At 39.3% G+C, this 26,072-nt stretch overlaps 1 protein-coding gene across 3 annotated transcripts in view; it reads right to left on the bottom strand.

Moving 5' to 3' along the window:
* Positions 1-2,587: 2,587 nt before the first annotated feature.
* ppp2r5cb (protein phosphatase 2, regulatory subunit B', gamma b) overlaps positions 2,588-26,072 on the bottom strand; it is a 30,105-nt gene continuing 6,620 nt past the window's right edge. The window contains exons 1-14 of one of the 3 annotated variants that reach the window (XM_005449704.4): positions 20,162-20,384; positions 15,426-15,625; positions 12,338-12,448; positions 12,154-12,246; positions 11,443-11,573; positions 11,257-11,316; positions 9,459-9,567; positions 8,918-8,971; positions 8,348-8,518; positions 8,112-8,239; positions 7,896-7,997; positions 7,515-7,587; positions 7,008-7,124; positions 5,432-5,566 (exon numbers count right to left, since the gene is read on the bottom strand). In XM_005449704.4, coding sequence (XP_005449761.1) covers positions 5,432-5,566; positions 7,008-7,124; positions 7,515-7,587; positions 7,896-7,997; positions 8,112-8,239; positions 8,348-8,518; positions 8,918-8,971; positions 9,459-9,567; positions 11,257-11,316; positions 11,443-11,573; positions 12,154-12,246; positions 12,338-12,448; positions 15,426-15,625; positions 20,162-20,255 — 1,578 coding nt within the window. In that variant the 5' untranslated portion in view covers positions 20,256-20,384. Of the gene's footprint in view, positions 5,567-7,007; positions 7,125-7,514; positions 7,588-7,895; positions 7,998-8,111; positions 8,240-8,347; positions 8,519-8,917; positions 8,972-9,458; positions 9,568-11,256; positions 11,317-11,442; positions 11,574-12,153; positions 12,247-12,337; positions 12,449-15,425; positions 15,626-20,161; positions 20,385-26,072 lie in introns of those variants that run through there. The other 2 variants (XM_003440783.5, XM_005449702.4) reach the window with 2 other exon arrangements.

Here is a 26,072-nt window from a genome sequence, read left to right as displayed (position 1 = left end):
CACACACACACACGCACACACACATATGCACAAGAAAAGATACACGCAAGCGTCACTCAGACGTAATATCTGGTCCACACAGATGTGCCCACACCAGACTTCCGATTAAAGTAATGCACCACCGAAAGCTTTTTCCTAAAATCTGATTGGATATAGTCAAAATGGGGGTCGACGCTCCAAACTTTGGAGCACTGTTTCCATGGCAATAGGTTCTGACATCTCCTGTCGTGACGAGATGTTTTTTGGTTGCAAGGATTGGGAGGGGGGCGGTTCGCACAACAAGATTTGAGCACTGACAGTCAAGGAACGCTGTCAGAACATCCTAATAAAAAAAGAGTGAAATAAAAAAAAGGGGGGGAAAGGAAACATACCATATTTGAAGTCGAGAAGTGTGGTACAAGAGTGTGACTGCAGGCAAAAACAATGAACCCATGTGACCTCATCTAAGAGGAGAGAGAGAGAGATACACAGAGCCTTTTAGCCACCCACAAAACCCACTGATGTATTTTGATTTTCAATGACGCACGCAGCCCTGAGGAATATTTCCTTAGATAATTGGAGGACAACGTGTTGACAATGAGGCCAATTGGGATTTTTTTTTCTAGTTTTTGTTTTTCCATCCTCATTAGGGCAAGCTTTTAGGAACAAGGGTTATTATGCCCATTCAGAGTAAATATAGAAATCTGTGCTTGATCCTGAATAATAAGTTTTGCTGAATGCAACAAGGGCGCATGATCAAACGCCAATAAAGCGAGAAATAAATAAATTAAATAACTGACACACTTTCCCTTCTGCTTTCACGCCAGCAGCCCAACAGTTGTGTGTTTTTGGAGGCGAAAAATATGCAAGTCTATTTGTTTTCTAAATCCCAGCCGGTTCATTTGGGTTCAGCAGCAGAATCCCAGCAGGGGTGCTAGACACAAGAGGGTGGGCGGGTGCCAAACCTCACTGTTGTCTTCAAATGAATAGGAGAAACTTGAGTGACCTCAGACAAGCCAATTTAGCGAGCGTTCGGGCAATTGTGAATGGCTGATGGAAGCACCTAGCAACACTCGAAGACAAGAGGAGAAAAAGAAAGCCGTGTCCTTCAGATGATACCCGAATGAATATCACTGCTTCTGATTTAAAAAGAGGATATGATCACATTTTAGGCTGGAACTGGTTGGTAAAAGTATCATAAAAAAAGGATGAAAACATTCAAACATTCAGAGAAAATGCAACATAGATTACTCTTATTGTAATCCAGTGTAAAATTATGAAACCAAACCGACTGGATTATATACTTTTTCAGAATGATAAATAATTAACGGGAACGCCAACAACAAATGAGATTCTATTTTGAAAATGAGCTTTTAATGTTAAAAATAAAGGGCTGAAAACATCACAGGCGGCAAACTGATGTGCATTTCATTTCTGTAAGACTTTGCGCACCCCTATTATTTCTTACTTCTGAAATGCCAAATCATCTTTTAATTTGGAGGTAGAAAAAGTCTGCAGAGATGCATAAAGTCTGCATCTTAAAAGTGTGAGAAATGAGTGCACTGAAGGCAATTGAAGCACCACATCAATTCACCATTAAGCTTCGTGACAGGACAATTAATCTTCTGCGTTTTGAGGAGGTTCAAATATTGAATACTTTTTTTTGTCCAGCAGGTGGCAGCAAAAGGCTTTATTTCTTTAGTAACTTGTGGATGCATCAGGGGTTTTTTCAGGATTGGGGATCTGGGGTTCCTCTTTTAGTGTTTTTCATTATTTTTAATCACTCATTAATAATGAAGATGAGTTACATTAAGATGTGTTAAAAATGTGTGTGTGTTACAACCTGTCATTGCTAATGTGTAAATATACTGGATAGGCAGTCTTGGAGACTTTTCGGGCCATGTGATCCAAGCTCCCAGTTTGGCTTATTTGGTTTTCTGACTTCAAATTCAAAGCTAATTTGTTTTGGTCCAAGTTAAAAAATTGACTAAACTTTAGTAAACTGAAATACATCAATTTGAACACACTCGAGCTGGTTGTCTTAGTTTCACTATAAACACTTAACACACTGCATCAAATTAAGTTCCACAATTAACCCTGACTCAAACCAAAGATTGGCTGTACATTTAAAAGAAATTACTGGCAGATAGAGTTTGGAAGATTGATCTAAATATCAATAGTATTGATACCAATGCTGGTAGCATCGATTCTTTGGATCTATCTTTTAAGTTCAGTATGTAGCCCACTGAATTTTGTAAAATAAATTTCAGGCCAGATGATGATGATGATCTTCTAAATCACTGAGATGCCATTTGCTCTCCAGCTTACGAGTTATCTGCTTTAGGGTAATGCTTCTGGGTTCCCCCAGAAGGTTTCCTAATGATCTATAAAGCCCACATCGTTTTTTGGACACCACTCAGACAGAATCTTTGTTATTTTAGCTTGTTGAGTGAGTGTTATTTACAGAGCAATCAAAAGATGAAGCAGATGAACAGAGCAGATGATCATCTGGATCAAAAAGGTACAAAATGTCCCCACTATTCAGTCCAAACATGAACTTGTGACCATCAGGAGCACTGCAAGGAAAGAAATATGACACACACTACTGTTTTTTTCTTAGGATGAAAATATAAAACTCACATGTTCTCTTTATTTGCTGTATATAGATAGATGTACACCACTGGAGATTTGGATAAAAGCACACACAAAAAGCTCATGTATGTAGGGTCAACACATCTGGAGGTGAAAAAAAAAAAAAATGGAAAAGATGTCAAAATTACAAAGATAAAAAACTATCCAAATTCTATATGTTTTCTAACTGTAAATAGTTACATGTGTTTAACTCTGTCCCACATAACAACTGTCTGCAGTTGCTAATAACCTCTGTAGTCTGTACACGGGATATTTTGTACAAAATATGAAATCTACCATTTAATAATAGTTATAACACAAAAGTACATTATATGTACAATATCAGACAAAGCCATTTAGTATCAGACGCACACTAAAGGACACTTGCAAATATAACTCTTTTCAAAGAAACAGAAAAACAAAGCTTATGTCAAATGAAAAGAGCTCCAAAGAAGCCAATATTTAAAGCCATCTGAAGAAGAACAGCAGTCACCAATGGGAGCCAGCACTGCGCTTCAGCCGGGATGGAATCGCTTTCCTTTTTGTCGGGTTTCAGTGAAAGCCTTGAATGACTGTTGTTCTTCAAGATAAACATGGAGAGAACTGAACAGTGTGGTTGCAGTACTATTTACAAATTTGCACATTCAGTTGAAAACACTGACAAAGAGGTTCTGCGAGCAAAGGAAGAATAAAACCACAACAAAACAAAACAAATTTAAAAAAAGAACTTGCAAGCATCCAGAAGCAAACACGTGTCCAAATAACAAGCCCTACAGGTTTTGTTTCGTTTTGTGTTTTTAAACTGAAGAGGGTGTGCACCGTGTGGGCACGCAGCTGGGGGGGGAGATGAGGGAAGATCAGACTATGGGACAAATCAGAAAAAGTGGAATGGGAATAGAGGGGCCACAGGATGGAAGAAGAAAAGTTGGGATGGGAGGTGATTTTCCTCTCCTGTAGAGGCTAGCTCTTAACAACAGGCACTAAGGGGAGGGGACTCCCAGTCAAACAAGCACACACACACATACCAAGACAGACAGCATCACGGATTTCAAATGTTTACTAGTTTGTTTTAGTTTCAGTTGTGTTGTGAGTTTCTTTCAAGTTTTATCAGGAAGTGCTTCTTTGCTGAAGTGGTTTGGGGCAACCACGCCATCTCTGCTCTTTAGCCTTGAACTCAAAAAACAAAACGGATCCAACTACGTAGCTTCAACAAGGCAGAAGTCCAACAACGGACCTGAATACTTTTTTATGGAAACTACTGTTATAACCTTTGAAATCATCTGACATTTTATGTCATGCTGCTACTCGGTTCTCAGTTGAGTAAATATCCTCTCCGACTACAAAAGGCACTGTGAAAAGAAAGGCTTATGTTTGACCTCTTCAAACCAAACATACCTCCTCTACGAAGCAATCTATTCTCCACCAATTGTTGTACAAATAAAAGGATCTTGCTTGAAAAGATTTAAAAAAACAAAAAAGACAAAGTCTATTATCGGCACGGTTTATGCCCCTGTTTAACTTCTCTCAACACACAGTAACATCGTGTTAATCCCAAACAACCTAGTACATCTCTTTAACCTCTCATAAGCCTCAAATGAATGAGAGTGACTTGTACTGAAAGCTAATAACCATGTTAAACACACAATGGCTGGACATAAATAGGAAACTAAAAATAAATCGACACAATCAGCTCTCAAGTAACCGGGCAGCCAAACACACTTGGGCCACGGACTCATCCTTGTGACCGATAAAAAAATGCTCTAAACATGTGGTAAACTTTAAGCCATAGACGCTTGGGGAGCCGTGCTAACTGACTGCCTTCAAAATTAAAAGATCTTTTTTTCTTAAAAACAGGAACTAAATGAGAGAAGTTGGCACCGAACTAGGCTTCTGCACGGGAATAATGATGTGCAGAAGAAAAACCTGGAACCTCAGTCAGGTTGGCCCTGTTTGATGAACAGCACTGAGTTAAAAGGGTTTTGTTTTCCAAATCCTCGACACACATCCCTGCTGAATTCAAGAGTGACCCTGTCCTGATGAATGGAGTGAATGAATGAAAAATAATAGCAAACAGAACAGTTCTTCAGACAGGAAGTGATTTTTTGAAATCTTAGAAGAGCTCCTAATATAGCGTGAAGGGAAAAATATAAACAGCTATCTATAGTTTAGATGTTATGAGAAAAAATAGCCAATATTAAATATACAGAAACACAGTCTCACCAACTGATGCTCCTTTTTCCCCCCACTGTGGATGTCCTCCATTGAGGTTACAGTTGAGGGCTCTTATTATTTGTACAAGCACCTGACGTCGATAAAGAAGAGACGAGAAAAAGACAGCTCACACTCACACTCACACAACGCAACAGAACACCTGAGAAAAATGACCAGAAGGGGGCAGCACAGCACCCCAAAACACAAGTTGAGCGGACAGGGGGAGGGGGAAAAAAACCAGAAGAAAAGGAGATTATGACAATTTCTTGTTTGAAGTTCAGTATACGGAGGGTTTGTCGTGGTCATGCAGGACCGCCCAGCACCTAAGACATTTCTGCTGGACAACAACCAGGTGGTTTGAAAGGTGAAGGGGTGGGGATCAGTAAGGACCGAGCACCGCTTGTCTCGCAAAGCCGGACCTGGCTTAGATGTGTGGCTTTAGACATTTTCTGTGTCAGGTGGAGCTGGGATTGTTCATTTCTGTGTTGCACTGGGCTGGACTGAGATACCACAGTTCTGTTTTGTTTTGGGGGTTTTTGTGCTGGCCCTCCGTGGGGTTTGTGATTCCACTGTGGATGCTGCTGGTTTATGGTGGGTCTGGGATGGTCTCTTAATGGCCATCGTGTGGCGTCAACATTTCCTCTGCTCTTCGGTGCAACTCCAAAGCTGTGACTGTGGAGATGTCTTTGGGGAGCTCAGATTTCCTCCGCATCAACGGGCGTTCTCTGCGCTGGTCTTTTTGGATCTAGACACAGACACAAAGAGGGATCAGTAAAATCAGAACTAATGCATTTACAGCCCCACTTCATGAACCTAAGCTTCTGCACAGAGGCCCATCTGACAGGCCGAACAAGATATTAATCCCTGCAATTTGCTTTCCTTTCAAACTCTTTTCTCACTTACATGACAAAACTAAAAGTCTTTAGCTGATAAGCTATACAATTCAAAACTGTATAATAAAGAAAAATATGATAGTGGAGCATGGACAAGTCTCTGGCAATATTGTCCATTAACACTCTTTGTTCATCCTGTCTCTGTTGTTTGGGTTTGGAAGGCAGACGGGATGCTGAAGTGATTTATGTAATCTGTCTCCGTTTCAGCAGCTTGAATAACCATCTTTGCTCAGGAAATTACTTGTGGGGCCAAACAGCTGAGTCATAAACCAAGTTCATTTGTGACTCTAAAGACATATTTTTTAACCAAGATCCTGCAAATTCACTGTATGTGTGCATTTTATGACCACTGTTTCAAACCAATGCAAATGTGAAGATGCTGTCTGCACCAGTGCTACACCCACATGCTTTACACAAACAGGAGTGTGCACACAGCTCGGTAGAGAGCTTTCCTCATTTTAGCGTTTGACAGATATTAGCAAAAGAACAAAGTGATGACAAGATGCATTAGGAGTTGCAGCGATCGCACAGAACTGGAACATCCTCATTCGTCTTTGTGCTTCTGAAAAGCTGCTGGTGGCAGCGACAGTTGCACAATAACCACTACAAAGTCCCCTGATAGTGCTGCTGTTTTCACACGCACCACACAGATATTTATGGACCTGAACGTGGTTTTTATTTATAGCACAGCTATCGCTAAAACAGTACAGACACACCAAACTGGACAATTTAGGTAAAGTGACTGGCACACGGCATGAGAAAAATATCGCTAAGCCTGAGCTGCACAGTTCACAATTTTAAATGTCCTAAAAATGCTTTTGTATTTATGTCAACTAATGAGATAGGCTCCACAGCATACTGCGAAATGAGCTGTGATTAGTGGAATTCATTTGCGGTATTATTATTAGCTTTTCCACATCACACATTTTCTTCATCATTAACATTTCTTGTAGTTTTCTGCTGCTTTGAAGCAAAATGAAAGAAAGAAAAAAACTGGACTGCTGGACTGTGGCTGTGTGGTTCCACTTAACATAACCATATTTATTTGTTTTCAAACAAAAATAAACCTCCAGTCTTGGCGTCAAAGTCAGTATCAATAAATAAATTAAAGTGTCCAAATTTCTGCTTTTTATGACCACGTATATGATTTCATTAAGGCTCACTTGACTGCTCTAACATCTGAAACGTAAACAGGTCTATTATTAAAGCGATATTCATCAAAGCTTGTGCACAAGCTTGTGCTTGTACCCCACAGATACAGGCATGCATATTAAAAATGTTACACACACTGACCTGTGTGGCTTTCTCATCTACTGCTTTCTTTAGCATGTTGACATCGTCTAGCAGTGGCCCATCTGTCTCCATGTCCATCGGACTCCCTGATCCTATGGAGTCCACATACACGACAAACTGCAGCAAAAGAAGAGAAAGAAAAGTTAACCACAAAGAATCACATTATCAAATATACAGGTTTGTGGGAGGTACTAGCTTTAAGCAGAGCTTTTCTTAATTACTTTAAACCTCAGCTTTTGGAAATACATTTCCCCACAATCCATCCTGTAACTTTCCATCTGTTGCTTCCACACACACACAAAAGAAAAAAGGAAGAGAAAAAAAAATAGAAACTCTTTTTCCTTTTTTCTCAGTTGGAGTGTTTGTCAAAACACCAACTGATGTTCATCACCAAAACATCAAACCCTGCTTGATTCGCCTGGTTACTGATGCAACTGAGACACCCTGCAAATCACTGAGAAGTTTGCAGTACTGTCAGAATTGCTAGGTTACTATTTATTTGCTCACCTGTGGGTTTGCCTTTGCTAGATTCTCAATCTTCACCCAAGCTTCTTCTCTCTCTTTCCATTTGGCTTTCTCTCTGACACACACACACACACACACACACACACACACACACACACACACAAGAGACTTCTTCAAAACAGAGAAGATTGTCTGAAAGATAAACTCATGTAAAAAAAAAACTAAAAACAAAAACAAGTTATGTACCCAAAACTTTTTCAAGTTAAGAGATTGTGGTTTTAGTGTGTATCTACTTAGTCATCTTTTCCACTTCTAATGATGTTTAAACAATGTTTTCCATGACGTTTCTAACACTGTAATGAGAACAAGGAAACTGTAGCTTGCGCTGTATAAATGGGTGTGATGTCTCCCTGCATTACTTACTTGCTTTTTTCTGCCCTGAACTGCTGGGTGCAGTCGTCAAACAGTTTCTGGTTCATCTCCATAAAGAGCTTCAGAGCATTGTAAATCAACCCATGAATCGTCCTACAGACACAAAAAGGTTACCACGGGTCACTTGCTTTGCTTACGTACTATCCTCATACCCTTCATCATAAAGATAAACAGATAAATGGAGGGGGTGGGTGGGGGGAGCCTCACTTGTTCCAGTGGGTTTTGGAATTGCGGTAAAGGGCCGGGAACATGATGGGGAGGATCTTGGCAGCGTTGTCACTGATCAGGCTCATGATATACTCATTGTTCCAGTAGTACAGGGCTCGCTCTGCTACCTGACAACACAGTTTTTCACAGGGTTACATGGGTACACAGACAAACAGAATGCACACTGTACGACTAACTAAAACACGCATCAAAATAATCAGGGATGTGGTTCAGACCTGAAAGTGCGGGCTTGACACACATTTGGCCAGCTGTCTGAAGAGGGGTTCCATGACTTTGACGAACTCTGAAGGCTCAATGACATCCAGTATCTCCTCCAGTTCGTTGAGGAACATAACTTCTTTTGGACTGTGGGTCTTTGGCCAATACTTTAACAATGCCATTACCGTCTACAAACAGACACACAGGCAGGATACCAGGCTTATTAAAGAGGAAGCAGGAATGTTTGGACAGCTGATTTTGGTCAGCCATTAATCTGCTGATGGTGGATTACATGAGCTTAAATTACAAAAACTATCAGTAGAAGCAGAAACAGTAGTCAACATATTCATAAAGTAGTTTAGTTGATCTCAGGGTATTTCATGCAAGCACACAAAATCCAAAACACCTTCCAGCAGGTTTGTGAGGACTTGTGAGCGTGTTTATTTTTGCCCTGACCTTACCCACCATAAAACAAACAGAGAATACTGTCTTGAGGAGTTTGAACGATGTATGTCTGAAAAGAGCTTGAAGGTCAATCGATAATAAAAAAATGCCAAAAAATCAATATCAAAATAAATAAATCTTACCGGTTCTGTAAGGGTGCTATCCTTCTCTAAGAACTGTACCACACAGTAGGCCAGCTGGGAAATAAAAGAAAAGGAAAAAAAGGAAACAGCATTTGTTTTAATTTTGACAAAATCAGAAGTATCATAAATATTATTGGGAGAGAGATTGCACTCAACAAACTACAGAATCTACATAATAAAGTAAGATCAAAGATGGCGGCTGTCCTAAACGTTCTAATCAGGCAATAAATGTTGCTGCATTGACACACGAGCACAGATGTCAGTTTTTGCATGTTTACACTATTTTTAAACATTAGTTAGGGGTAAAAGGACCAGATTGTTAATTTGAAACGTGCATTTTTATCCGGTGAACATTGAGAGTTAAAGTTGTGACTAACTCCACATTTTTTATCACTGGATACATGCTTCACTGACAAAATAACTGCTTTGAGGCATTACCTGCATGTCTGCCAAGTGAAAAGACTTTGCTTGAGACATACTTTTGTTACAGCATTTTGTTTATAGCAGAGAAAGGCAGAGCAAAACATAAGGAAATTCCTACCTGTGGGTGATACACACTAAGAGACTTGACTTTGTGCAAAGGCAGGAGGACTTTCAGCAGGAATATCTTGTGCTCTTCTTTCAAAGGTAATGCAAATCCATTGATTATGCTGTGAGGAAGATCGTTATTAGAGAAGAAATTACTCTAGTGTACAATAATTCTGAATCTCAATATTAACTTAAAAAAAAAAAATTACAGTACTGTGTAAAAGTCTTGAGCCACCACTAATGCTCTTATACATTTCTTCCAAGGAGTCAGCCTGTCATTTTTGAAGTGGTCTTGAGCAATAGTTCTGCAGGCTTTCTGAAGCTCTTTCAAAGACTTTCTTTGGACACTGGCTGGCTCTTTCACTCATTTTCAGTCCTTGTACTTGAACATTATCAGAGAAATTTTTTTTCAGCACTGACCGACAAGCACAAAATAATCACTCAACTCATGGGATGAACCAGTAATATGTCCATACATAGCAACTTTGCAAATACCATGTGGCCCTTCAGGTTAGGGCTGTTCGATATAACGATATATATCGGATGACGATAGAAAAACGTCTATCGTTTCATTTTACGCTATCGTTTGTTTCGTGGTGTCGCAAAATAAACTGTTTACGGCAATATTTTTTCATCATTTTGATGGTCACTGTAGTGGCTATATTAATTTCTTAAAGTTCTCTCTTTCTCTTATATTTAATATAACCACACTACGGCGGACAAGCGCTTGTTTTTTATGCGTTTTCGTTAGCAACAACGACGGTAAAACCACAGCGTGTCCGCTTGTTTATTTTCCACATAAACCTTTCACAATAAAGCTCAAGATCCTGTTGAGGCTTTTCAAAATAAAACGAGTCACGTGAAAGATGCAGAGTATTAACGGATGAGAAGCAAAAAAGAGCCGCCAGGTGCTAAAAAATAAACCTTAGACTCAAACATTAGAACAGACTTTTCTCCGCAGCACGCTGTGTAATAAATACTCACAAAGAAAATGGCGGCCGTTACAACTTACGTCTAAAAATGTATAGTTCCATGCATCAGTTAAAACACTCGACTCCAGGTACACGACGCCCAGCTGGAAACACTTCACGCAAGTCGAGATGCCCGAGATTCACAGAATTTACAGGAAATGTTACATTTTTGTAATTTATATCGTTATATCGACGATAGATGTCTTAATATCGGGATATGAGATTTTGGTCATATCGCACAGCCCTACTTCAGGTGACCCATTATCTGTTTACTGAAGCCTCATTAGAAATGTTCTAATGAAAATGACAAATCACACAAGAACAGGACTGAAATCAGTGGCAATAAGTCTTATGGAGTGATGGCGCCAAAACCTGTATCCTCCACAATACAACTTCATCTGGAAAGCATCTGATTGCCAACAGCTTCATTTTTCGCTTGCATCCAGAGAAGTGCTTTGAATGTCCTTCAAGAAGCCTGGAGAACTATTCCTGAAGACTACTTAAAGAAATCACAAAAAAGCTCAGGCTGTGTTGAAGAATAAAGGTGGCGTTACTAAATATTGACTCTCAAACTTACTAAAACTGTGCAAACTCACTTTTTGCCTCATATACTGTATTTCCATTTAAATTTGCAAATGGTATAAATCACTGCACCTTTTACCCATTATCCTAGCAAACTACAAAGAAATAAGAGGTAGCTCAAGACTTTTGCACAGCACAGTAGTGTGTATATATATATATATATATATATATATATATATATATATATAAAAACAAACCTATATTTTGAACCCTATACTGTGAACAGCAGCTGCTTTAACAAATCTAAAAGCATCTTACCTGCCTAGTATTTCCAGTAGTTCTGCAATTCCATTATGATGCTCAGTCTCATAAATGAACCTGAAAAAGGGCAAACACACACAAGTTAGCAATAATGTTCCTTTCAAAAAATCAAAACAAAAAACCCCCCAAAACAAGCAAACAAAACAAGCACCATTAATGTAGCTATGGAAGACACACACTCACCTATAAAATATGTTATTAATCTGTTTTCTAATGTATGCTCGAAGGCCCAGGAACTTCCCATAGATGCGATGGAGAGTGGTCTTTAAAAAATCTCTTTCTCTGGGGTCTTCACTGTCAAAAAGTTCTAAGAGCTGAAGAAACACACAAACAAAAAAAAAAAGAAGGTTACTGGGACAATAAAATTAAATGTAACAGAGTACTACATACAATGCTCATAAGTGGGCTTGTTACAGTTTTTATTCTTTTGTCACATTGATACTATTACAGAAATGCAGAAATGCATGCTCATACTAAACATGGCTCAAGCTTCCAACAATGATTTCAGCGTATGTGCAACTAATACGAAAAAGCCAAAACTTCAGGCCTTAGGCTGCTCTAGTCACTAAACTTCAGACAAACATTGGCCTTAAATGACGTGTAGGAGAGCAGATATCCTCAATATGTTCTTTCCAGGCATCTGTGCGCACAGTCAAAGCTATACGCGCAGATGCCTCACCCACATGCATAAAGGCAGAGGAGCTAAAACAGCTTGTTTTAGACAGTGCACGAACAGAGGGGCTGGACAAAGCACTGGTATACGATAAACAAGGATTATTTTGAACTATCAATCATGCAAAGCTTGTCTAGTTAAGAATAAAAATATTGAGGTGGAAATGAGCATCATAGCTCCTCTTTACAGAGAAAGAAGCTGTGCTCTAGCAACATGCTCACCTGCAATACAAACCTCTGGTCAATATACTTTTTGGCTATGTTTGGTTGAAAGTCTGGTGACTCTAAGAACCGCAGGAAGAACTCGTAGACGAGCTGTGGAAGAGGAGCAAAGACTTTAAAACAACAGAAATAGGTGAATAGGCTCTTTCTGACTAAACCATGTGTGTGGGTGTGATCCATGTACCTGTAGATGCGGCCACGCAGCTTCTAGAGTGGGTTCATCTTCCTCTGGGTCAAACTCTGCACCCGTGGGGTTGGATGACGGCGGCAATGTTCTAAACATATTCACAGCAAACTGGGAAACAAAAACAGAGACAGACAGCCGGACATGCCAGATAAATAAAAACTCGAAAAAGAGATTTCCCCAACAGAAATCCAAACCGCTCAAGGAAGCGGTGGCCTCTGCCCTTTTTATTTGCATAAAAAACACAATATTTAAAACATCACCATTTCTTTGTTTATGTAGGCTGCCAGTAACCTTTAGTAACAAACAGATCAAATCCATTGGACCATCTACCGTCCAAACTGCCTTTAAAAGACAAGTAAAATATTTCTATAAACATTTAAATAAGTCTATGCTTAAATGACGCAAAATCCACTTTTTCCTATTTTTTAAACATTGTCTGGATCCACAAATTATGAATCGACTACATCCCCTCCTTCCTTTTCCTTCTTGAGCCTTTCGAGTTTACAACCAACTGAGACGTCAAAACCTGATAAGCACCGCCCCCGGCTGTGAAGGAGACCCGCCTTATTAAATTCTGAATGAGCTGTTGCTGTGGCTAATGTTACCTTTAGCTTTGAGTGTACTCCTACAAGCCACAGTTATGTTAAAATTGGAATGCTGTAATGTAATGAAAATCAGATATGATGAAAAGCAATAAAGAAGAACAGAGTGTAGGTTACTGTGTTTCGTGTTGCTTTTTAATCAGCCTTTAGATTTGTTTGCTTCTCTCTGTTCTCTGAGCTCATATCTTTCTCTTTTTAACATTTCATACATTTGACTACAATGAATGTGTAGCCCGTGCAGACTATCTGTGGGCTGACTGTGCTGTGAAATGTATCCATTTTTTCTTGCTACATCCACAGCACATATTAGGCATACTGGGCAAAGCAAGGCAGTGAGCGTTGATTTGGGGATTGGTGTATATTTGTTTCTTCAGATTAAGAGCAGTGCTGTGAAACCGATTCATCACCAAAAATGTGCAGTATGGATAAGTTAATATCTGCAAAATACAGCAGACTCTGTAAGGGGCAAAGTCGTTAAAATGTTATGGAAAGAAAGACCTGTGAAGTATTTTTAGATTAAATTTTAAATACACATTGTGTAAACATATGAGACTTAAACTGTTTTTTAACAAGTTCAGTGTAATATACCAACTTTGAGGTATTGTTTGTATTAAAGAATTGGTAAAAAGGTGTTAGGTGGCTGGATATCAACAGTCTAGTTGTCAATACTGGCCTATTTCTGTGACTGTTCAGACCCCAGACTGTGAAGAATCTATTTTCCCCGTGAGACGGCGCATTCAGAACTCCTTTGGGATTCCAGTCGATCAGAGGTCAAAACACTCTCATTCACCATCAGGTTATTATTCCAAGCAGAAATCACTCCTTACTTTCAACAAATAGATCAGGACAACAAAACAACTGTTGCAGTGCCGTGTAGTGCAAATAATGCCTGTTTAAATAATGATGCTTGAACACTGAGATGTCAAAAATGCTCTGAAATACAGAAACCTTACGGAAGTAAATAATGTGCACAGTTTTAACATAAGAATACACAGAATACACTTTATTACCATAAAGGAGAATGTCGTGTCACTCTTTACTTACTTTGATGATAAAAGCCATCAGTGGACTTCAAAGAGCCCTTGTCTTTAAGGGGGTACGGGACAGGCGCTGCCAGGAGTAAGAGTATATTTTTATGCTGATTTGACAGCTCAGTTGCATTTTCTGCTGCATTGATCAAATAAAGCCCAGGCAAAGGAGGACGGGGGGAAATTTGCACCTTGATCATCTGCAGTTTACCATGTGGCATTGAGGCCGGCCTTTGATTAACATCAAAGGCTTTTTAATTTGGCTTGGGAAAGCAAATCTGGCACCAGGAACACATTGAGACCACGACCTAAGAGGAACACCTCTCCAATCTACAGCATGAGCTCCAACACAGCTGCACTGGCAACACCCTGACTAAACAAGCAGTTTTCAGACCTACACCATTAAAGGGGTACAAACAATTTAGGGTGTGGTGTGCAATACATGAACAATCTTTAGACAAATTCAAACAAGAGACACGCTGTAAAAAACAAACAGATCACCTGGTTGCATACAAATTATTTAAATGATCTTAAAAGATCTGTGACAAAAAAAACTACCAAAATAAAAACTAAAGTGGGTCTAGTGAAAACCACAAAATGTTCGTTCCATGCTGCGAAAATGAAACTGAAGAAAACAAATCAGCTTCTTCATTAAAAAAAAAAAAAAAAAAAAAAAAAAACAGAAAAGGGAATCTACCGGGTGAGATGGCTCTTCGAGGCCATGTGGGTTCCACAGAGCCTTTTTTTCACAATTACAACTTACACAATTTTACAGTAAGAGAAGTGACACGTGACATCTCGCTAACACGAAATAAAGTAATTATAAATGAACAATGCAGAGTTGTAAGTGAATATTTTTAGACCTAAACTATTAAAACGTTCCCCAAACCATATTACACATTGCATATTCTATGGGATAAAAAACTTTATGAGAAATATCATCAGCTATAGAACCACAGCACTAGTACATCACAGGACATTACAGATTTTAATGTTCTATTTTAAATAATTAAAAGCTTTCATTTATGGAAACACTGATGGCAGAGTTTCCTCATACTTAAACTTGACTTGGGTGGGCCTCCCATGTATCTTGGCAACATATTTTGCATTTTATTTTAATTTTTTCCTCCGTCTCAGACAATGATGTGACCTATTTACAACTGGAAAATTCCCTTACTCTTATTTTGAAAGTTAAGTTGACATAAGATGTAGCCTTTCGAGACAAAAAGTGCACACATACTTTTGCAATATGAGTAACCAAATCACTTTTTATGCAAGGCTTTACTTTTTTCCAGGAGTTGAGTGATACAAACTACAAAGATGGCTAACTAAGTTTAGTTAAGTGTGTTCACTTATACTGTCTACTTATTAAACATTTGCCAGGTCAAAATAAAATAATAAAATAAAAACAACCGGTCTAAGCTTCTCGTTTCCACCGTTTACTGTAATACTGACCATGTGAACCACTTCTGGGTAGATCGGTTCGGTGATGACGTTCCTGTTGTGGGTGATGTACTCCACCATCTCGCTCAGCGCGGCTCGTTTCACCTCCTTCCATTTCAGGTCACTCAGTGGGTCTGAGACAAAATCGAAGAGAACGCAGCACTGACGCAACTTCTGGATAAACAGCTTCTCCTGCTCTGCAGGGGGAACATCTATGAAACAGAGAGAGACGAAAGGCTGGAATTAAATTCAAATTCGCTTCACAAAGCAAAATGTCAATGATTTTTAACATTACACAGAGCAGCAATGATACTGACAGGCTGACTTACTTTTAAATGTTTTACTAAGCAATCTCTTCATTTTACAACCATATTTTATTTTGCTGTGAGCCATCACAAAGGACTTATAATGTTATAGACTGCAAGGCATGTCTCTGAATAATGTTGGGTTTACTGAGCTAGTGCTGTGCTTGTTTGAGACAGAACGATTGCAGCTTTTGTGTGTGCGTTTTCATTTATTTGATAGTTCAGGAAATGCCAGATTTCCTACTGAAAACTCTTTAATAAAAACACCAGATACACATATTTTGTGCTTCTCCAGAGGAAAGAACATTTCAACTTGCTGGCTTTATTCTGGGCACGACTGCATTGTTTCTACAGACTTCACTGGAACTGTGAATTTGTGCACAGCAGCTCAGCTGTTTGCTTGGAGATAAGCATTTTGGTTGATAAAGCAGAATATATCTGGGTGGCACGTCACATGAAGATAATGAAGTTACCAGTGCCCCATGCATTAACTGTGCACAGAGGCTCTCTCTGTGCTGCCAGTGTACCCGGTGATAAAAGCCTACTGACAGCCAAATAACAAATCACAGCTGCTTAAAGCAATAGCCAATCACAGAGTAGAGCATCCCTCCAGCTGACGTATCCGTGCGCCAACTGTTGTGAAATCCTTTTGGCAAAAAATGAAAACTGTTCATCCAAATGATTTCAAACTCAACTTTGCACACACATACACACGTTCCTCTAGTTATTAAAGCAAAAAGCAACCAATTCCACTTAGTGAGGTAATGACTGCTATGTTATCACCACATCAATGATGCAAAAGATCTAAATCACTCTCTGGGAATGTGGGGCCACACCTACCTGTGTATCATTATTAGCTTGCAATTTAAAAAAAAAAAAAATCATTACATGCTTTTGCAGCCAATGCATTTTGCACAATGTGCTAGCTCCAATCAGTGTCAGTTTAAATGATTTATAACCACTTGACAGCTTCCTCAAAGATATAAACGATTAGAGAAAAGTATGAAAACATTTTTTGTCTGCAATTAAGTAATTAAGTGACAATAACAAAGCTTCTAAACAGAATTATTATACATTAAAATATATCATAATTTCAATCAACTTTCATAAGGTCTGATGACAGCTTCTCTTTATGTACTCTGGACTGCTCAGAGGGAACTTGAACAGAGCTTGAAGGGTTTGCACACTACATACATCATAAGTTGTGCAACAGTGCAAGGTATGAAAGTACAGAAGTTTTTATAAACAAGACCTACTCTAAATCTACAGGTAACCATTTTAGCAATTTTAGAAATAGCTATAATGTGTGCTCTCTCCCTTTATCAGCACTCAGGAAGCAGAGCTCTGAATAAAGTGCAACTTATTTTCACCTTTTTTTGACAAAAGTAGAAAGCATGCCTTTACTACAATCAGCCTATATAGCACCAAATAACCACAGCATTAAGCACTCTACTGTGATGGGGCCTTCACTAGGACACAGCTATTTCCCTTTTCTTTACAATGATCAAAACTGTCAGTAGCAGCCTGTAATAAATGACACGAGTCACAGAGAGGAAGCTTCTCCTCTGAATTAGCCTGAGCTGATCCGATTCCCAAACTCCAGAAAATACCATGAAACCAAGAGAAGTGGATTAGTGCTCATTCATTTTCATCCAACACGGGGATTAGTGCCTTAAAACAGAATGTCACCTTATAAAACCTACCTATGGGGCAGCATTAATCTCTTCATCACAGTCTGTGATTCTTGAGTCTTTCTCTTCTCCCCATTAACAATCTGCATGTGTACCCTACATCACCATGGTGACTGCAGGCAGAGACAGGACTTTGGACCAGGGGGTGACCACTGCTAATCAGAGACGCATGTCTGCTGCTTCTACACTGGACAGCTGAATTGCTGATCACATCAGCTATGGCTGAAGAAAGTGTCAGCCAAAGGCATCATGCAAAACATGAATCATGGAGTAAAGAAAGTCAGTCAGCACTCCCTGCTACACTCAATAATCTTACAGATTCATTTATAAACGTCCAGTGGCTTTCTTGAACACTTTGGAATAAAGAGTTAAAACAGCACGGTAATCTGTAATCATATATCTACAGTATTTTCTATGCAGACCCTGCTTTGCATAAGTTGATACCAGACAAAATGTTAACAGCTGGCACCAATAAAATAGGTCAATTCTAAAAGATTCAGTAATGGAGGCAATGCTCACAGACTAGAACCTCAAATTACGACTGACAGCACACCTCCACATTAGTCACAGAGGAAACGTTGGCATTTAAAACAGCATGAAACAAAGCTGTCTGAGGGCTACCTGTAAATCCTATACGTTCTTTTAGGTAGACTACCCTTTTGGTTTATTGACTCAATAATGTATTTGCTTTATAATTCCCCAACACTGTTACAGTGTCAAAGCTTTGTGGTGAAGCTTCCTTACTTTACTGTTGCTTCCTTTCTTATCTAATGGCTCTTTGTTGGCTCTTGTTTTATGTTTGTTTGTTTTTATACAAATAGTTATACATGCCATCAAGATATTTTGAAAAAAACGGAAGATTTTTGAATTTATATTCAGAAGACTTAAGTTTTAAGACCAACTGCCATATTCAAACCACTATCCGCAAACAGGATCCAGTTGAGCACAGTAAAAGGTCAAACATCAGCCAAGCTCTTGAGCTTTTGCCACAACATCCGTGGAGAACACTAAACGTGATCCATTTTGTATTTCTGGAACAAGTTTACAAAAGAGTGACCAATGAGGTGCACTAACTATGGAAGTAAAACTCGCGACCACTTTCTGTGTTCATGACTAATATTCAGCTTGCTTCTGCTTAAGTGCGTACAGTGTGTTTAAAAAAAAAATATTAAGCCTTGTTTGGACAGTGAGCAGAAATACTTGTCAAAATGATGAACAATCCCCTCTAAATGCATGCAAGTTAATAAAAATATTTATAAATGTTAAGTTAATATAGTAGCATCTGTTTTACTAGGAAGTCTCAAAATTTTACCCTTAACTCTTTAATGCTCGAAACCCTATGAGGAGTAACCCTTTAAGCTCTTTTCTGAACTGAGCTGCTTATAGAACAACATGACTGGGTGTGCAGATTTGTGAGGGTGGTCTCTGCTTATTTCTTTGAAAAACCAAGAAACTATTATAATGGTCATCAAACCACATCTTTACTGATAAACACTGAGGTGTCAAAACTTGTCATTAAGGGTACAGAGGAGGTCGTCAAATGTCATGTTTATAGCGAAAAGAGTGAGATGAATAAAGAAAAAGGGTTGCTGAGTTATTTGAGGTTTAGTACACCTGCATCTACAAGTTTTGTTCCTATTAATGTTACAGGCCCACTCATGAGCACCTCGACTCATCAGCCTCTGAGTGCTGAGAGGTCTACCAGCTCCTGTTACACAACAGCACTAGGGTTTCTGAACAGGCCTAAAATATTAAGAGACGTGCTGTGCAACTGCAGACTTCACACACAAGCGTCTCTGCATGGATCAGTGAATAACCTTTACTCATCTAAAAGCTCCACCATGCATACAGGAAACCATCCACGAGCACAAATTACTTCTAAAGCACAACTCTTGACTCAGACATTCTGTACTACTGAATATGAAAATAACTGATTAATAAAGTGCCCCTAATGGCAAATATGGTGCGCTTACCATCTGTCACTTCAGACACAGGATATCCGAAGGAGGGACCGGTGGCTTTCTGCCATAACTTGCTGTAATTATCACTATGCATATAAATGTCACGAGACCATGTTAACAGCCACATAAGCAACACCATGAAACTGACATCACTGTGACAGCAGCGACATGTTAAACACACACTGCCACCTGTATCAGTTACTGGATCAGCATGGAGACCAAAGAATACGCACGCTAACCTACATATAAACATTAGACCTTATTTTGTTACACTATAACACAGTCAGATGCACTTTTGCATTCATCTAGAGACAGCTTCCAGCTTCCTTAAGTTTGTCTGAATCAACAGCAACTCAAAAAGAACACTGGAGCTACAACAACAACAAACAGCCTTTCAACTTATGTTAGTCACATTGCACCAATACAATACAGACATATACAAGCTTTGACCTCACTTCCTATGACATCAATAGTGTTGATGGGGGAGGGGAGACTCAAAACTACCAATCTTACACTCCCCCCCTCTCTAAACTAAAGCTAAGCTTTGCAATGTCTTGGCAGAACCCTTCCTCGCTGACATACAAACACAATCACCTCCTTTCTTTCAAAAACCCTCGTGCAAACAACACTAAAAAAACTCTTAAACTCATCTCTACAAAAGTAATGATACATATAATATCAAGGTTTGGTTTTTTTTGGTTTTTTTAAATCACCAGCTGTGGCTGCTAAACACTCAAGCCCACCTCCTCTTTAAACAGACCAGTACACAGTAGCAGATTTCCTATTCTCACCTCTAAAATGCATGAGGGCCACAGGCTGGAAAGGCCCATTAGAGCTTGGTCCATCCAGAACCATCCCGCCGGCAGCTCTAGTACATGCCAACATCAGTGAGCTGAGGCAGGAAACAGGGGAGAAGAGGGTAGCCCAGGCTAAGGCGAGGAGCCAGCCTCCATTTTAGCACGAACACTCGGAGCAGAAAATGAAGCTCCCCTGCTGCTGGAGGGAACCAGCTAGTTAGTGATGTCATCCCACACAGAAGCAACCCGGTTGGTTGGCGGCAATCACATGGGCGGGCTGTCAGAATAAATAAACATGAGGAAACAGACTGGCTGTTGGAGTGGGGAGAAAAGGGGTGGGCCAGTTACTGTGATTGGGCCAAAAGAACCTACATCTGTCAAAGAGTTTTTAAAGCACAAACAACACGCCTGAATTCCATTTAACTGGTTCTGAAATAACCACAAATGGAATAATAATACCATGGAATACAAATAACTGTACAACATGTAGGTTGCTTGTAAGAAGCAAAGGAGACAAAGGAAACAATTTCTTTCTCTTTTAGTCTTTAACTCCCAACAACAAACCTAAATACAACAAGGTGTTCAATGCTTAACGTCACCTTACACTGGTCATCAACTAGTGGACCTTTTTTTAATGTCTGCTGCCATTTCCAGTGTGCGTGCCAACTTTGTGCGTGTGTGTCTGTGTTTGCATGACAGATGGCTCTTCAGCAGCACAGCCTGAGCCCAGGTGTATGTGACAAGAGAAACAGGAAGGCAGGAAGTCTCAATGTGAGCAACACAGGATGTGCATATGCAGAAAGCCGCATTTTGTCTCAGCAGCACTGGGGAACAAAAGCTTGCACTGTAAACCTTTGCGGGCACGTCGGTGACACAGACAATTAAAAGCAACAAATCCATACTCCCAGTCACTGGCATTGCACTCCCAAATATAGTAACCACTGCACCCTTGGAATACAATAGGGCTCTGTAAAGCTCTGCACACAGACATACACAATCAGAACATACACTGACATTTTTTTTTTTTTTGTGCATGCCGTATGTGTCATCATTCTCAAAGTACAGTAAGCACATACAGACAGGGTGTCGAAACAGTGATTCAGCTAAAGTCATAAGCATTCCTATGCACGAAGAATAACCACGCAAATACAATGTAGATGGGTGTGAATTATACAGATTTGGACTACAGTGACATATAATCCAATAATATTTGCTGCATAAGAAAGCCACCGAGGAGAATAGACTGTACAAAAAGACTTTGCTTAGCCCATTAGAATTAACATTTCATAACCGTAGCTGTGTGACAACCCACAAACATTTCTATTAAAATGTGTGTATCGCATACTAGCCTTCGCAATTACTTCTCTTGTGAAGGACAAAAAAGGACATTATTTTTTTTTTTGCACTATGATTGCTGTCATTTCAGTGTTTGGCAGTGTTAGCCAAGATTACAGAAAACTGGCAGAGCAACTACAGCAAGGCAACAGGGATGTGTTTTCTATGCAGTTTCTGTATAATATGCAAAGAAGGAAGAAATTAATATACTCTTGACTGCTTAAATCCAAGCATTTTTGACTCTTTTGCAAAAAGTAATTAGGTGAATCATTATTTGTGGATAATATTGTCCAGCAGAACTGTACCTGTAAACAGAGGTTTAGTTAAGCTCAAAAAAGAAGAATAGAATAAGCAAAACTGTTTTGGAACTTTCACACTTTAAAAAAAAAACCAAAAAAACCCAAAACACTGTGTTTTAGGCTAATGTAATGTTTGTGCAAAATGCATTATGTGTGGTATTTCATAAAGCACATAATGGTGTCACGGTTCCTCCCTGTGGGTTTGTACTTCTCCTCTGGAGGTGTAGGAGGTGTTGGTGTGGTTCGAGTTGGGCTGCTGTTTGTTCTTGCACGCTTCTTGTTGTATTGCCACTGTTGCTCCTGCTACACAACCTTGAGCTTGTATACACATTTGTCTGCAGGTTAGAGGTTGTTAAAAGTCTTACACTAAAATCAACTGTACAAAATGGGAACGACTACACCCCTAATGGATGTAATACTTAACATCCAGTTTAGCTGGTCCTAATATATACGATAATGGAGCATTTCATCAGCAGGGACTAATCTGGGCATATAAAGGGCTCTTTCTTGCCATTTTGTTCCTTAGGCATAGTGCATCCTCCCATCTGTAGATCTGCTGTTCTGACCATGAGAAGAAAATACTGGATTACTCATTACAAATACTCCACAAATGCTACTTTCGCACATGCATTCACCAAACCCGAGCTTTCTGCTGTGTCAGTGCTATTTTTTGAATGCGAAGAAACTTGTGAGATTGAAACCATACTTGTGTTATAGCAGAGCTTTTTCTAAACTTATCATTGATATCAGGAGCACTGCCTAAAATACACAACGAAGTGGTTCATTCACAGGTCTGCTGATCTTCAATGTCATGGTCCTCTGTAAACGCTTAAGGCTCAGATCTATTTGGAGAAACAGACCGATCGACGCAGCTGAGGACACAGGCTCTTTCAACAGTGGCTGAACTTAGGCAGCTTCCAGTGATAGAGACATCTTTATCAAGATCCAACCTATTTTTTTTTATTCTCTTAACACAAACATGAATCACAAAGCGATGATACATGCTGATCTGTATTAGTCACATAAGAAGCAGATATATTAAGAAACAAAGCTCAGATTTGTTCATTGTGCCACTAAAAATGTTGCACAAGTGGAAAACACCTGTGGCTGATGACTGCAAGATAAACACAGTCAGAGATCGCCTTTAATGTTGCAGCTTAAACCTGGTAACTTGTGGAATGTGTTATTATAATATATACAACAGTTTAAAAGCTTAAAACGTTTTTCAAAGTTCAAAAACAAGTTTTAAACCTGCAGATATAGTAAACTGGCCTGTGTGTGAATTAATTAAATACCATTTTCGATATTTACTATTCTTCCAAACAAAACACCACCAATTCAGATACAGAGTCGTGTTTTTTAGTAGGATCCTGTCATTTCTGAATGTAGCTGATGCATAAATAAAGCATTCACTGCTTAAATATAGCAATGTGTCTGATTCTATGACTTCTATCTACAAAACCCTTCTAGAAGCAATGCTGAAGAGTGCAATCATGCAAAACCAGTGCACAGCTTATGCAGTTTTAACAGCATGATTACTGCCAGTGACTTTTTTTGTATTTTTATTCATATGAAATGTCTGACCAGGCAAGTTTCTCTCATGAGGTGTAGGGGCCTTTTTCTGCTTCCACATGTATTCAAAGTTAAAGACGTTTCTCTGACATGACATGACAAGTAGTGATTTAACGTTAAGATTACTTCCTGGGAGCTTTAGAATGTAATTAAAAGACAACCACAGTAAAAGCAACATTTCTATTCATCATAAAAATAAAACCTGACTGACGTACACTTTAGTAGTTTGACTTAGACCTGTGTTTTCTGCTAACAGTCAGTGACGCCTACTAAACAGCTGTATTACAGGTAGCAGAACTAAACACACAAAACTTATTTAGTTTTACCATCTTCACGTGTTTGTTGTCATTGTCCTGTCTCCCTAGTGTTAGGCAAAGTCTGAAAGAATGCTTAAAAAAAACATAACTGCTGACTAGGGATGGGTATCGAAAACCGGTTCTTGTTGAGAACCGGTTCCCACTGTTTCAATTCCTTGGAATCGTTTGCCATTTTTGCAAACGATTCCCTTATCGATTCCAGTCGCCCCGAATGACGTCACCATGTTGCGGAGCGTCGGAGCGTACCTGGCAGGAAACACGGCGCCTAAGCGGCTCAAACGCTTAAAAGTTTGTTTATACTTTACGAGAACGGATTGTCATCCGTTCAGGGCAACTTGCAATACTTGCAAAGTAGATATTTCATTAAGGGAGGAAACACTACGAATATGCAAAAGCATTTGCTCACAAAACACGCGATGAACTTAAATGAATGTCTTTAATTCCGCTCCGGACTCGTGAATCTCAACCCAGCAGCAGCGGTAACGTTTGCACGTCATCTCCCGTTAATGCGGCAGGTAAATAATCAACTAACAGTGCATATTATTTTAGCTCGATCTGCTTTATTACAAAACCTGCCATTGTGCATTTAGGTGACCATGATGAGACAGACAGCCAGAGTCTGGCTGGCGCTCGCTGGCAGTTGTCGCTGCAGTCTACCGGTAGCGTCTCTTTTCAGGCCCGCATGTCACCGAGCAGTGAGTAGTTTGTGGTCAAAACCTTGCAGCCATTTGCCACAGCAGATGGTAAGTGAATGTGTTTAATTGTAGGCAGGGACATTACTGGATATTCTTGTGTAATTGCTACAGAATAATTTATGTTATACTTTGGTATTGCTACAGAAGAATATTTATTTTACGTTTACAATTTTCCCCGGGGACCCTGTGACACCCCATTGAAGAGCTGTAGGCTGTGGATCTCTTAAGATCTCACTGTTGGGTTTGTAAGGCCATGTTACTCCTAAATTTCTATCTTGTTGAAAGAGAAGATATAAAACAGTTCTAAGCTAATCGACCTTAGTGTTCTCCTTTTTAAAAACAAGAATCGATAAGAGAATCGATAAAGAATCGAATCGTTAAACAGAATCGAAAATGGAATCGGAATCGTTAAAATCTTATCAATACCCATCCCTACTGCTGACCATATAACTTCTGTCATCTTTACTGTTTATCCCTCAAAATGAAGATGACTGTACACTGAAGAAGTCAAACATAACTAGCTGTTGGTATGCAGTGTGACACCAAAAAACATAGGCTCCAACCCCCTGAGGCATGAACCTCTGAAAGTCCCCTGTGATATGTCGCGCCAACATGTCAGCAGCAGATTTCTCATATTCTGTGAACTGCCAGAAACACTGCAGCTTATTAGACTTGGGACAGCCCACTGTCTCCAGCTGTCCCTGCTCCGTGCTTCACCATTCGTGTCCATTGTGTCTTTGACTAGTGCTGAAGCCCGTGTATCCTTCTCACCGATAAGATTCATATCAGACAATTAATAATTTACAATGAACTTCATTCATTCAACAAGAGAAACACAACAACAGGAGAAACATAACAATTTGTGAAGCATAAACTAAATCCGAACTACTTTGAATACTAGTAACTACATTTTATAAAGGAGCAGAAATGTGCCAACTTAACCTGTGACCAATAAAAATAATATTTTATATCCTAAACCCACCAGAATCTGCCGTGACATAGGCATTTAGCCCCGTCACTATCTGTAACTTTTTACTCCACACCATTTCTCTCTCATCCAACTGTTTACTCACAGTAAAACATCTCTCTGTGAACTACTGTTCACAGATTAATAAACATTCTCAGTCATTATGATTTAATTATGTTGTTTTTGTAAGGCTTTTCCTGTTGTCCTTCTGTTTAAGTGTTTTATTTTCCTTATGTTTTCTTTTTTACATTGTGTACAATGTTTGCATATCTGTGGTCTGCGGACTGTTAGTTAGATCTGTGAAAGTGCCCCTTAAAACAGTTTCACATTATAAAGGAACATGGGAAAGTTTTGCATTGCCATTAAGCGTCGTCTCATTAAAAAGATAAGGACTGTAAATTTCATACAGTATGTTAACTATACCCTCATTAAAAAAAATTCAGATTAAAAAGTATTATCCGTTTTTAAACTTATAACTCTGGTTACAAGTTGATATACTTATGTCCTTCAACATCACCACTCATATTTGACACTCTAGCCACAAGGTGGCACCAAACCCTGTGAGACCAAGGCTCCATGTAGGAGAGCTCCTGCTTTAAAAGAGAACCCATACAGAGGGAGCAACTGTTGTTGTTCTGTGCTTTTTGGCACATGTATATAACACTTGCAATGAGACAAAGAAAGAGGAATTAATCTCCTGTTTACTTGCCTCAGTCAGAC

This window comes from Oreochromis niloticus, linkage group LG15, assembly GCF_001858045.2.
Source record: "Oreochromis niloticus isolate F11D_XX linkage group LG15, O_niloticus_UMD_NMBU, whole genome shotgun sequence".
NCBI classification, from domain to species: Eukaryota; Metazoa; Chordata; class Actinopteri; order Cichliformes; family Cichlidae; genus Oreochromis; species Oreochromis niloticus.
This window is presented reverse-complemented; position numbering and strand designations above follow the sequence as displayed.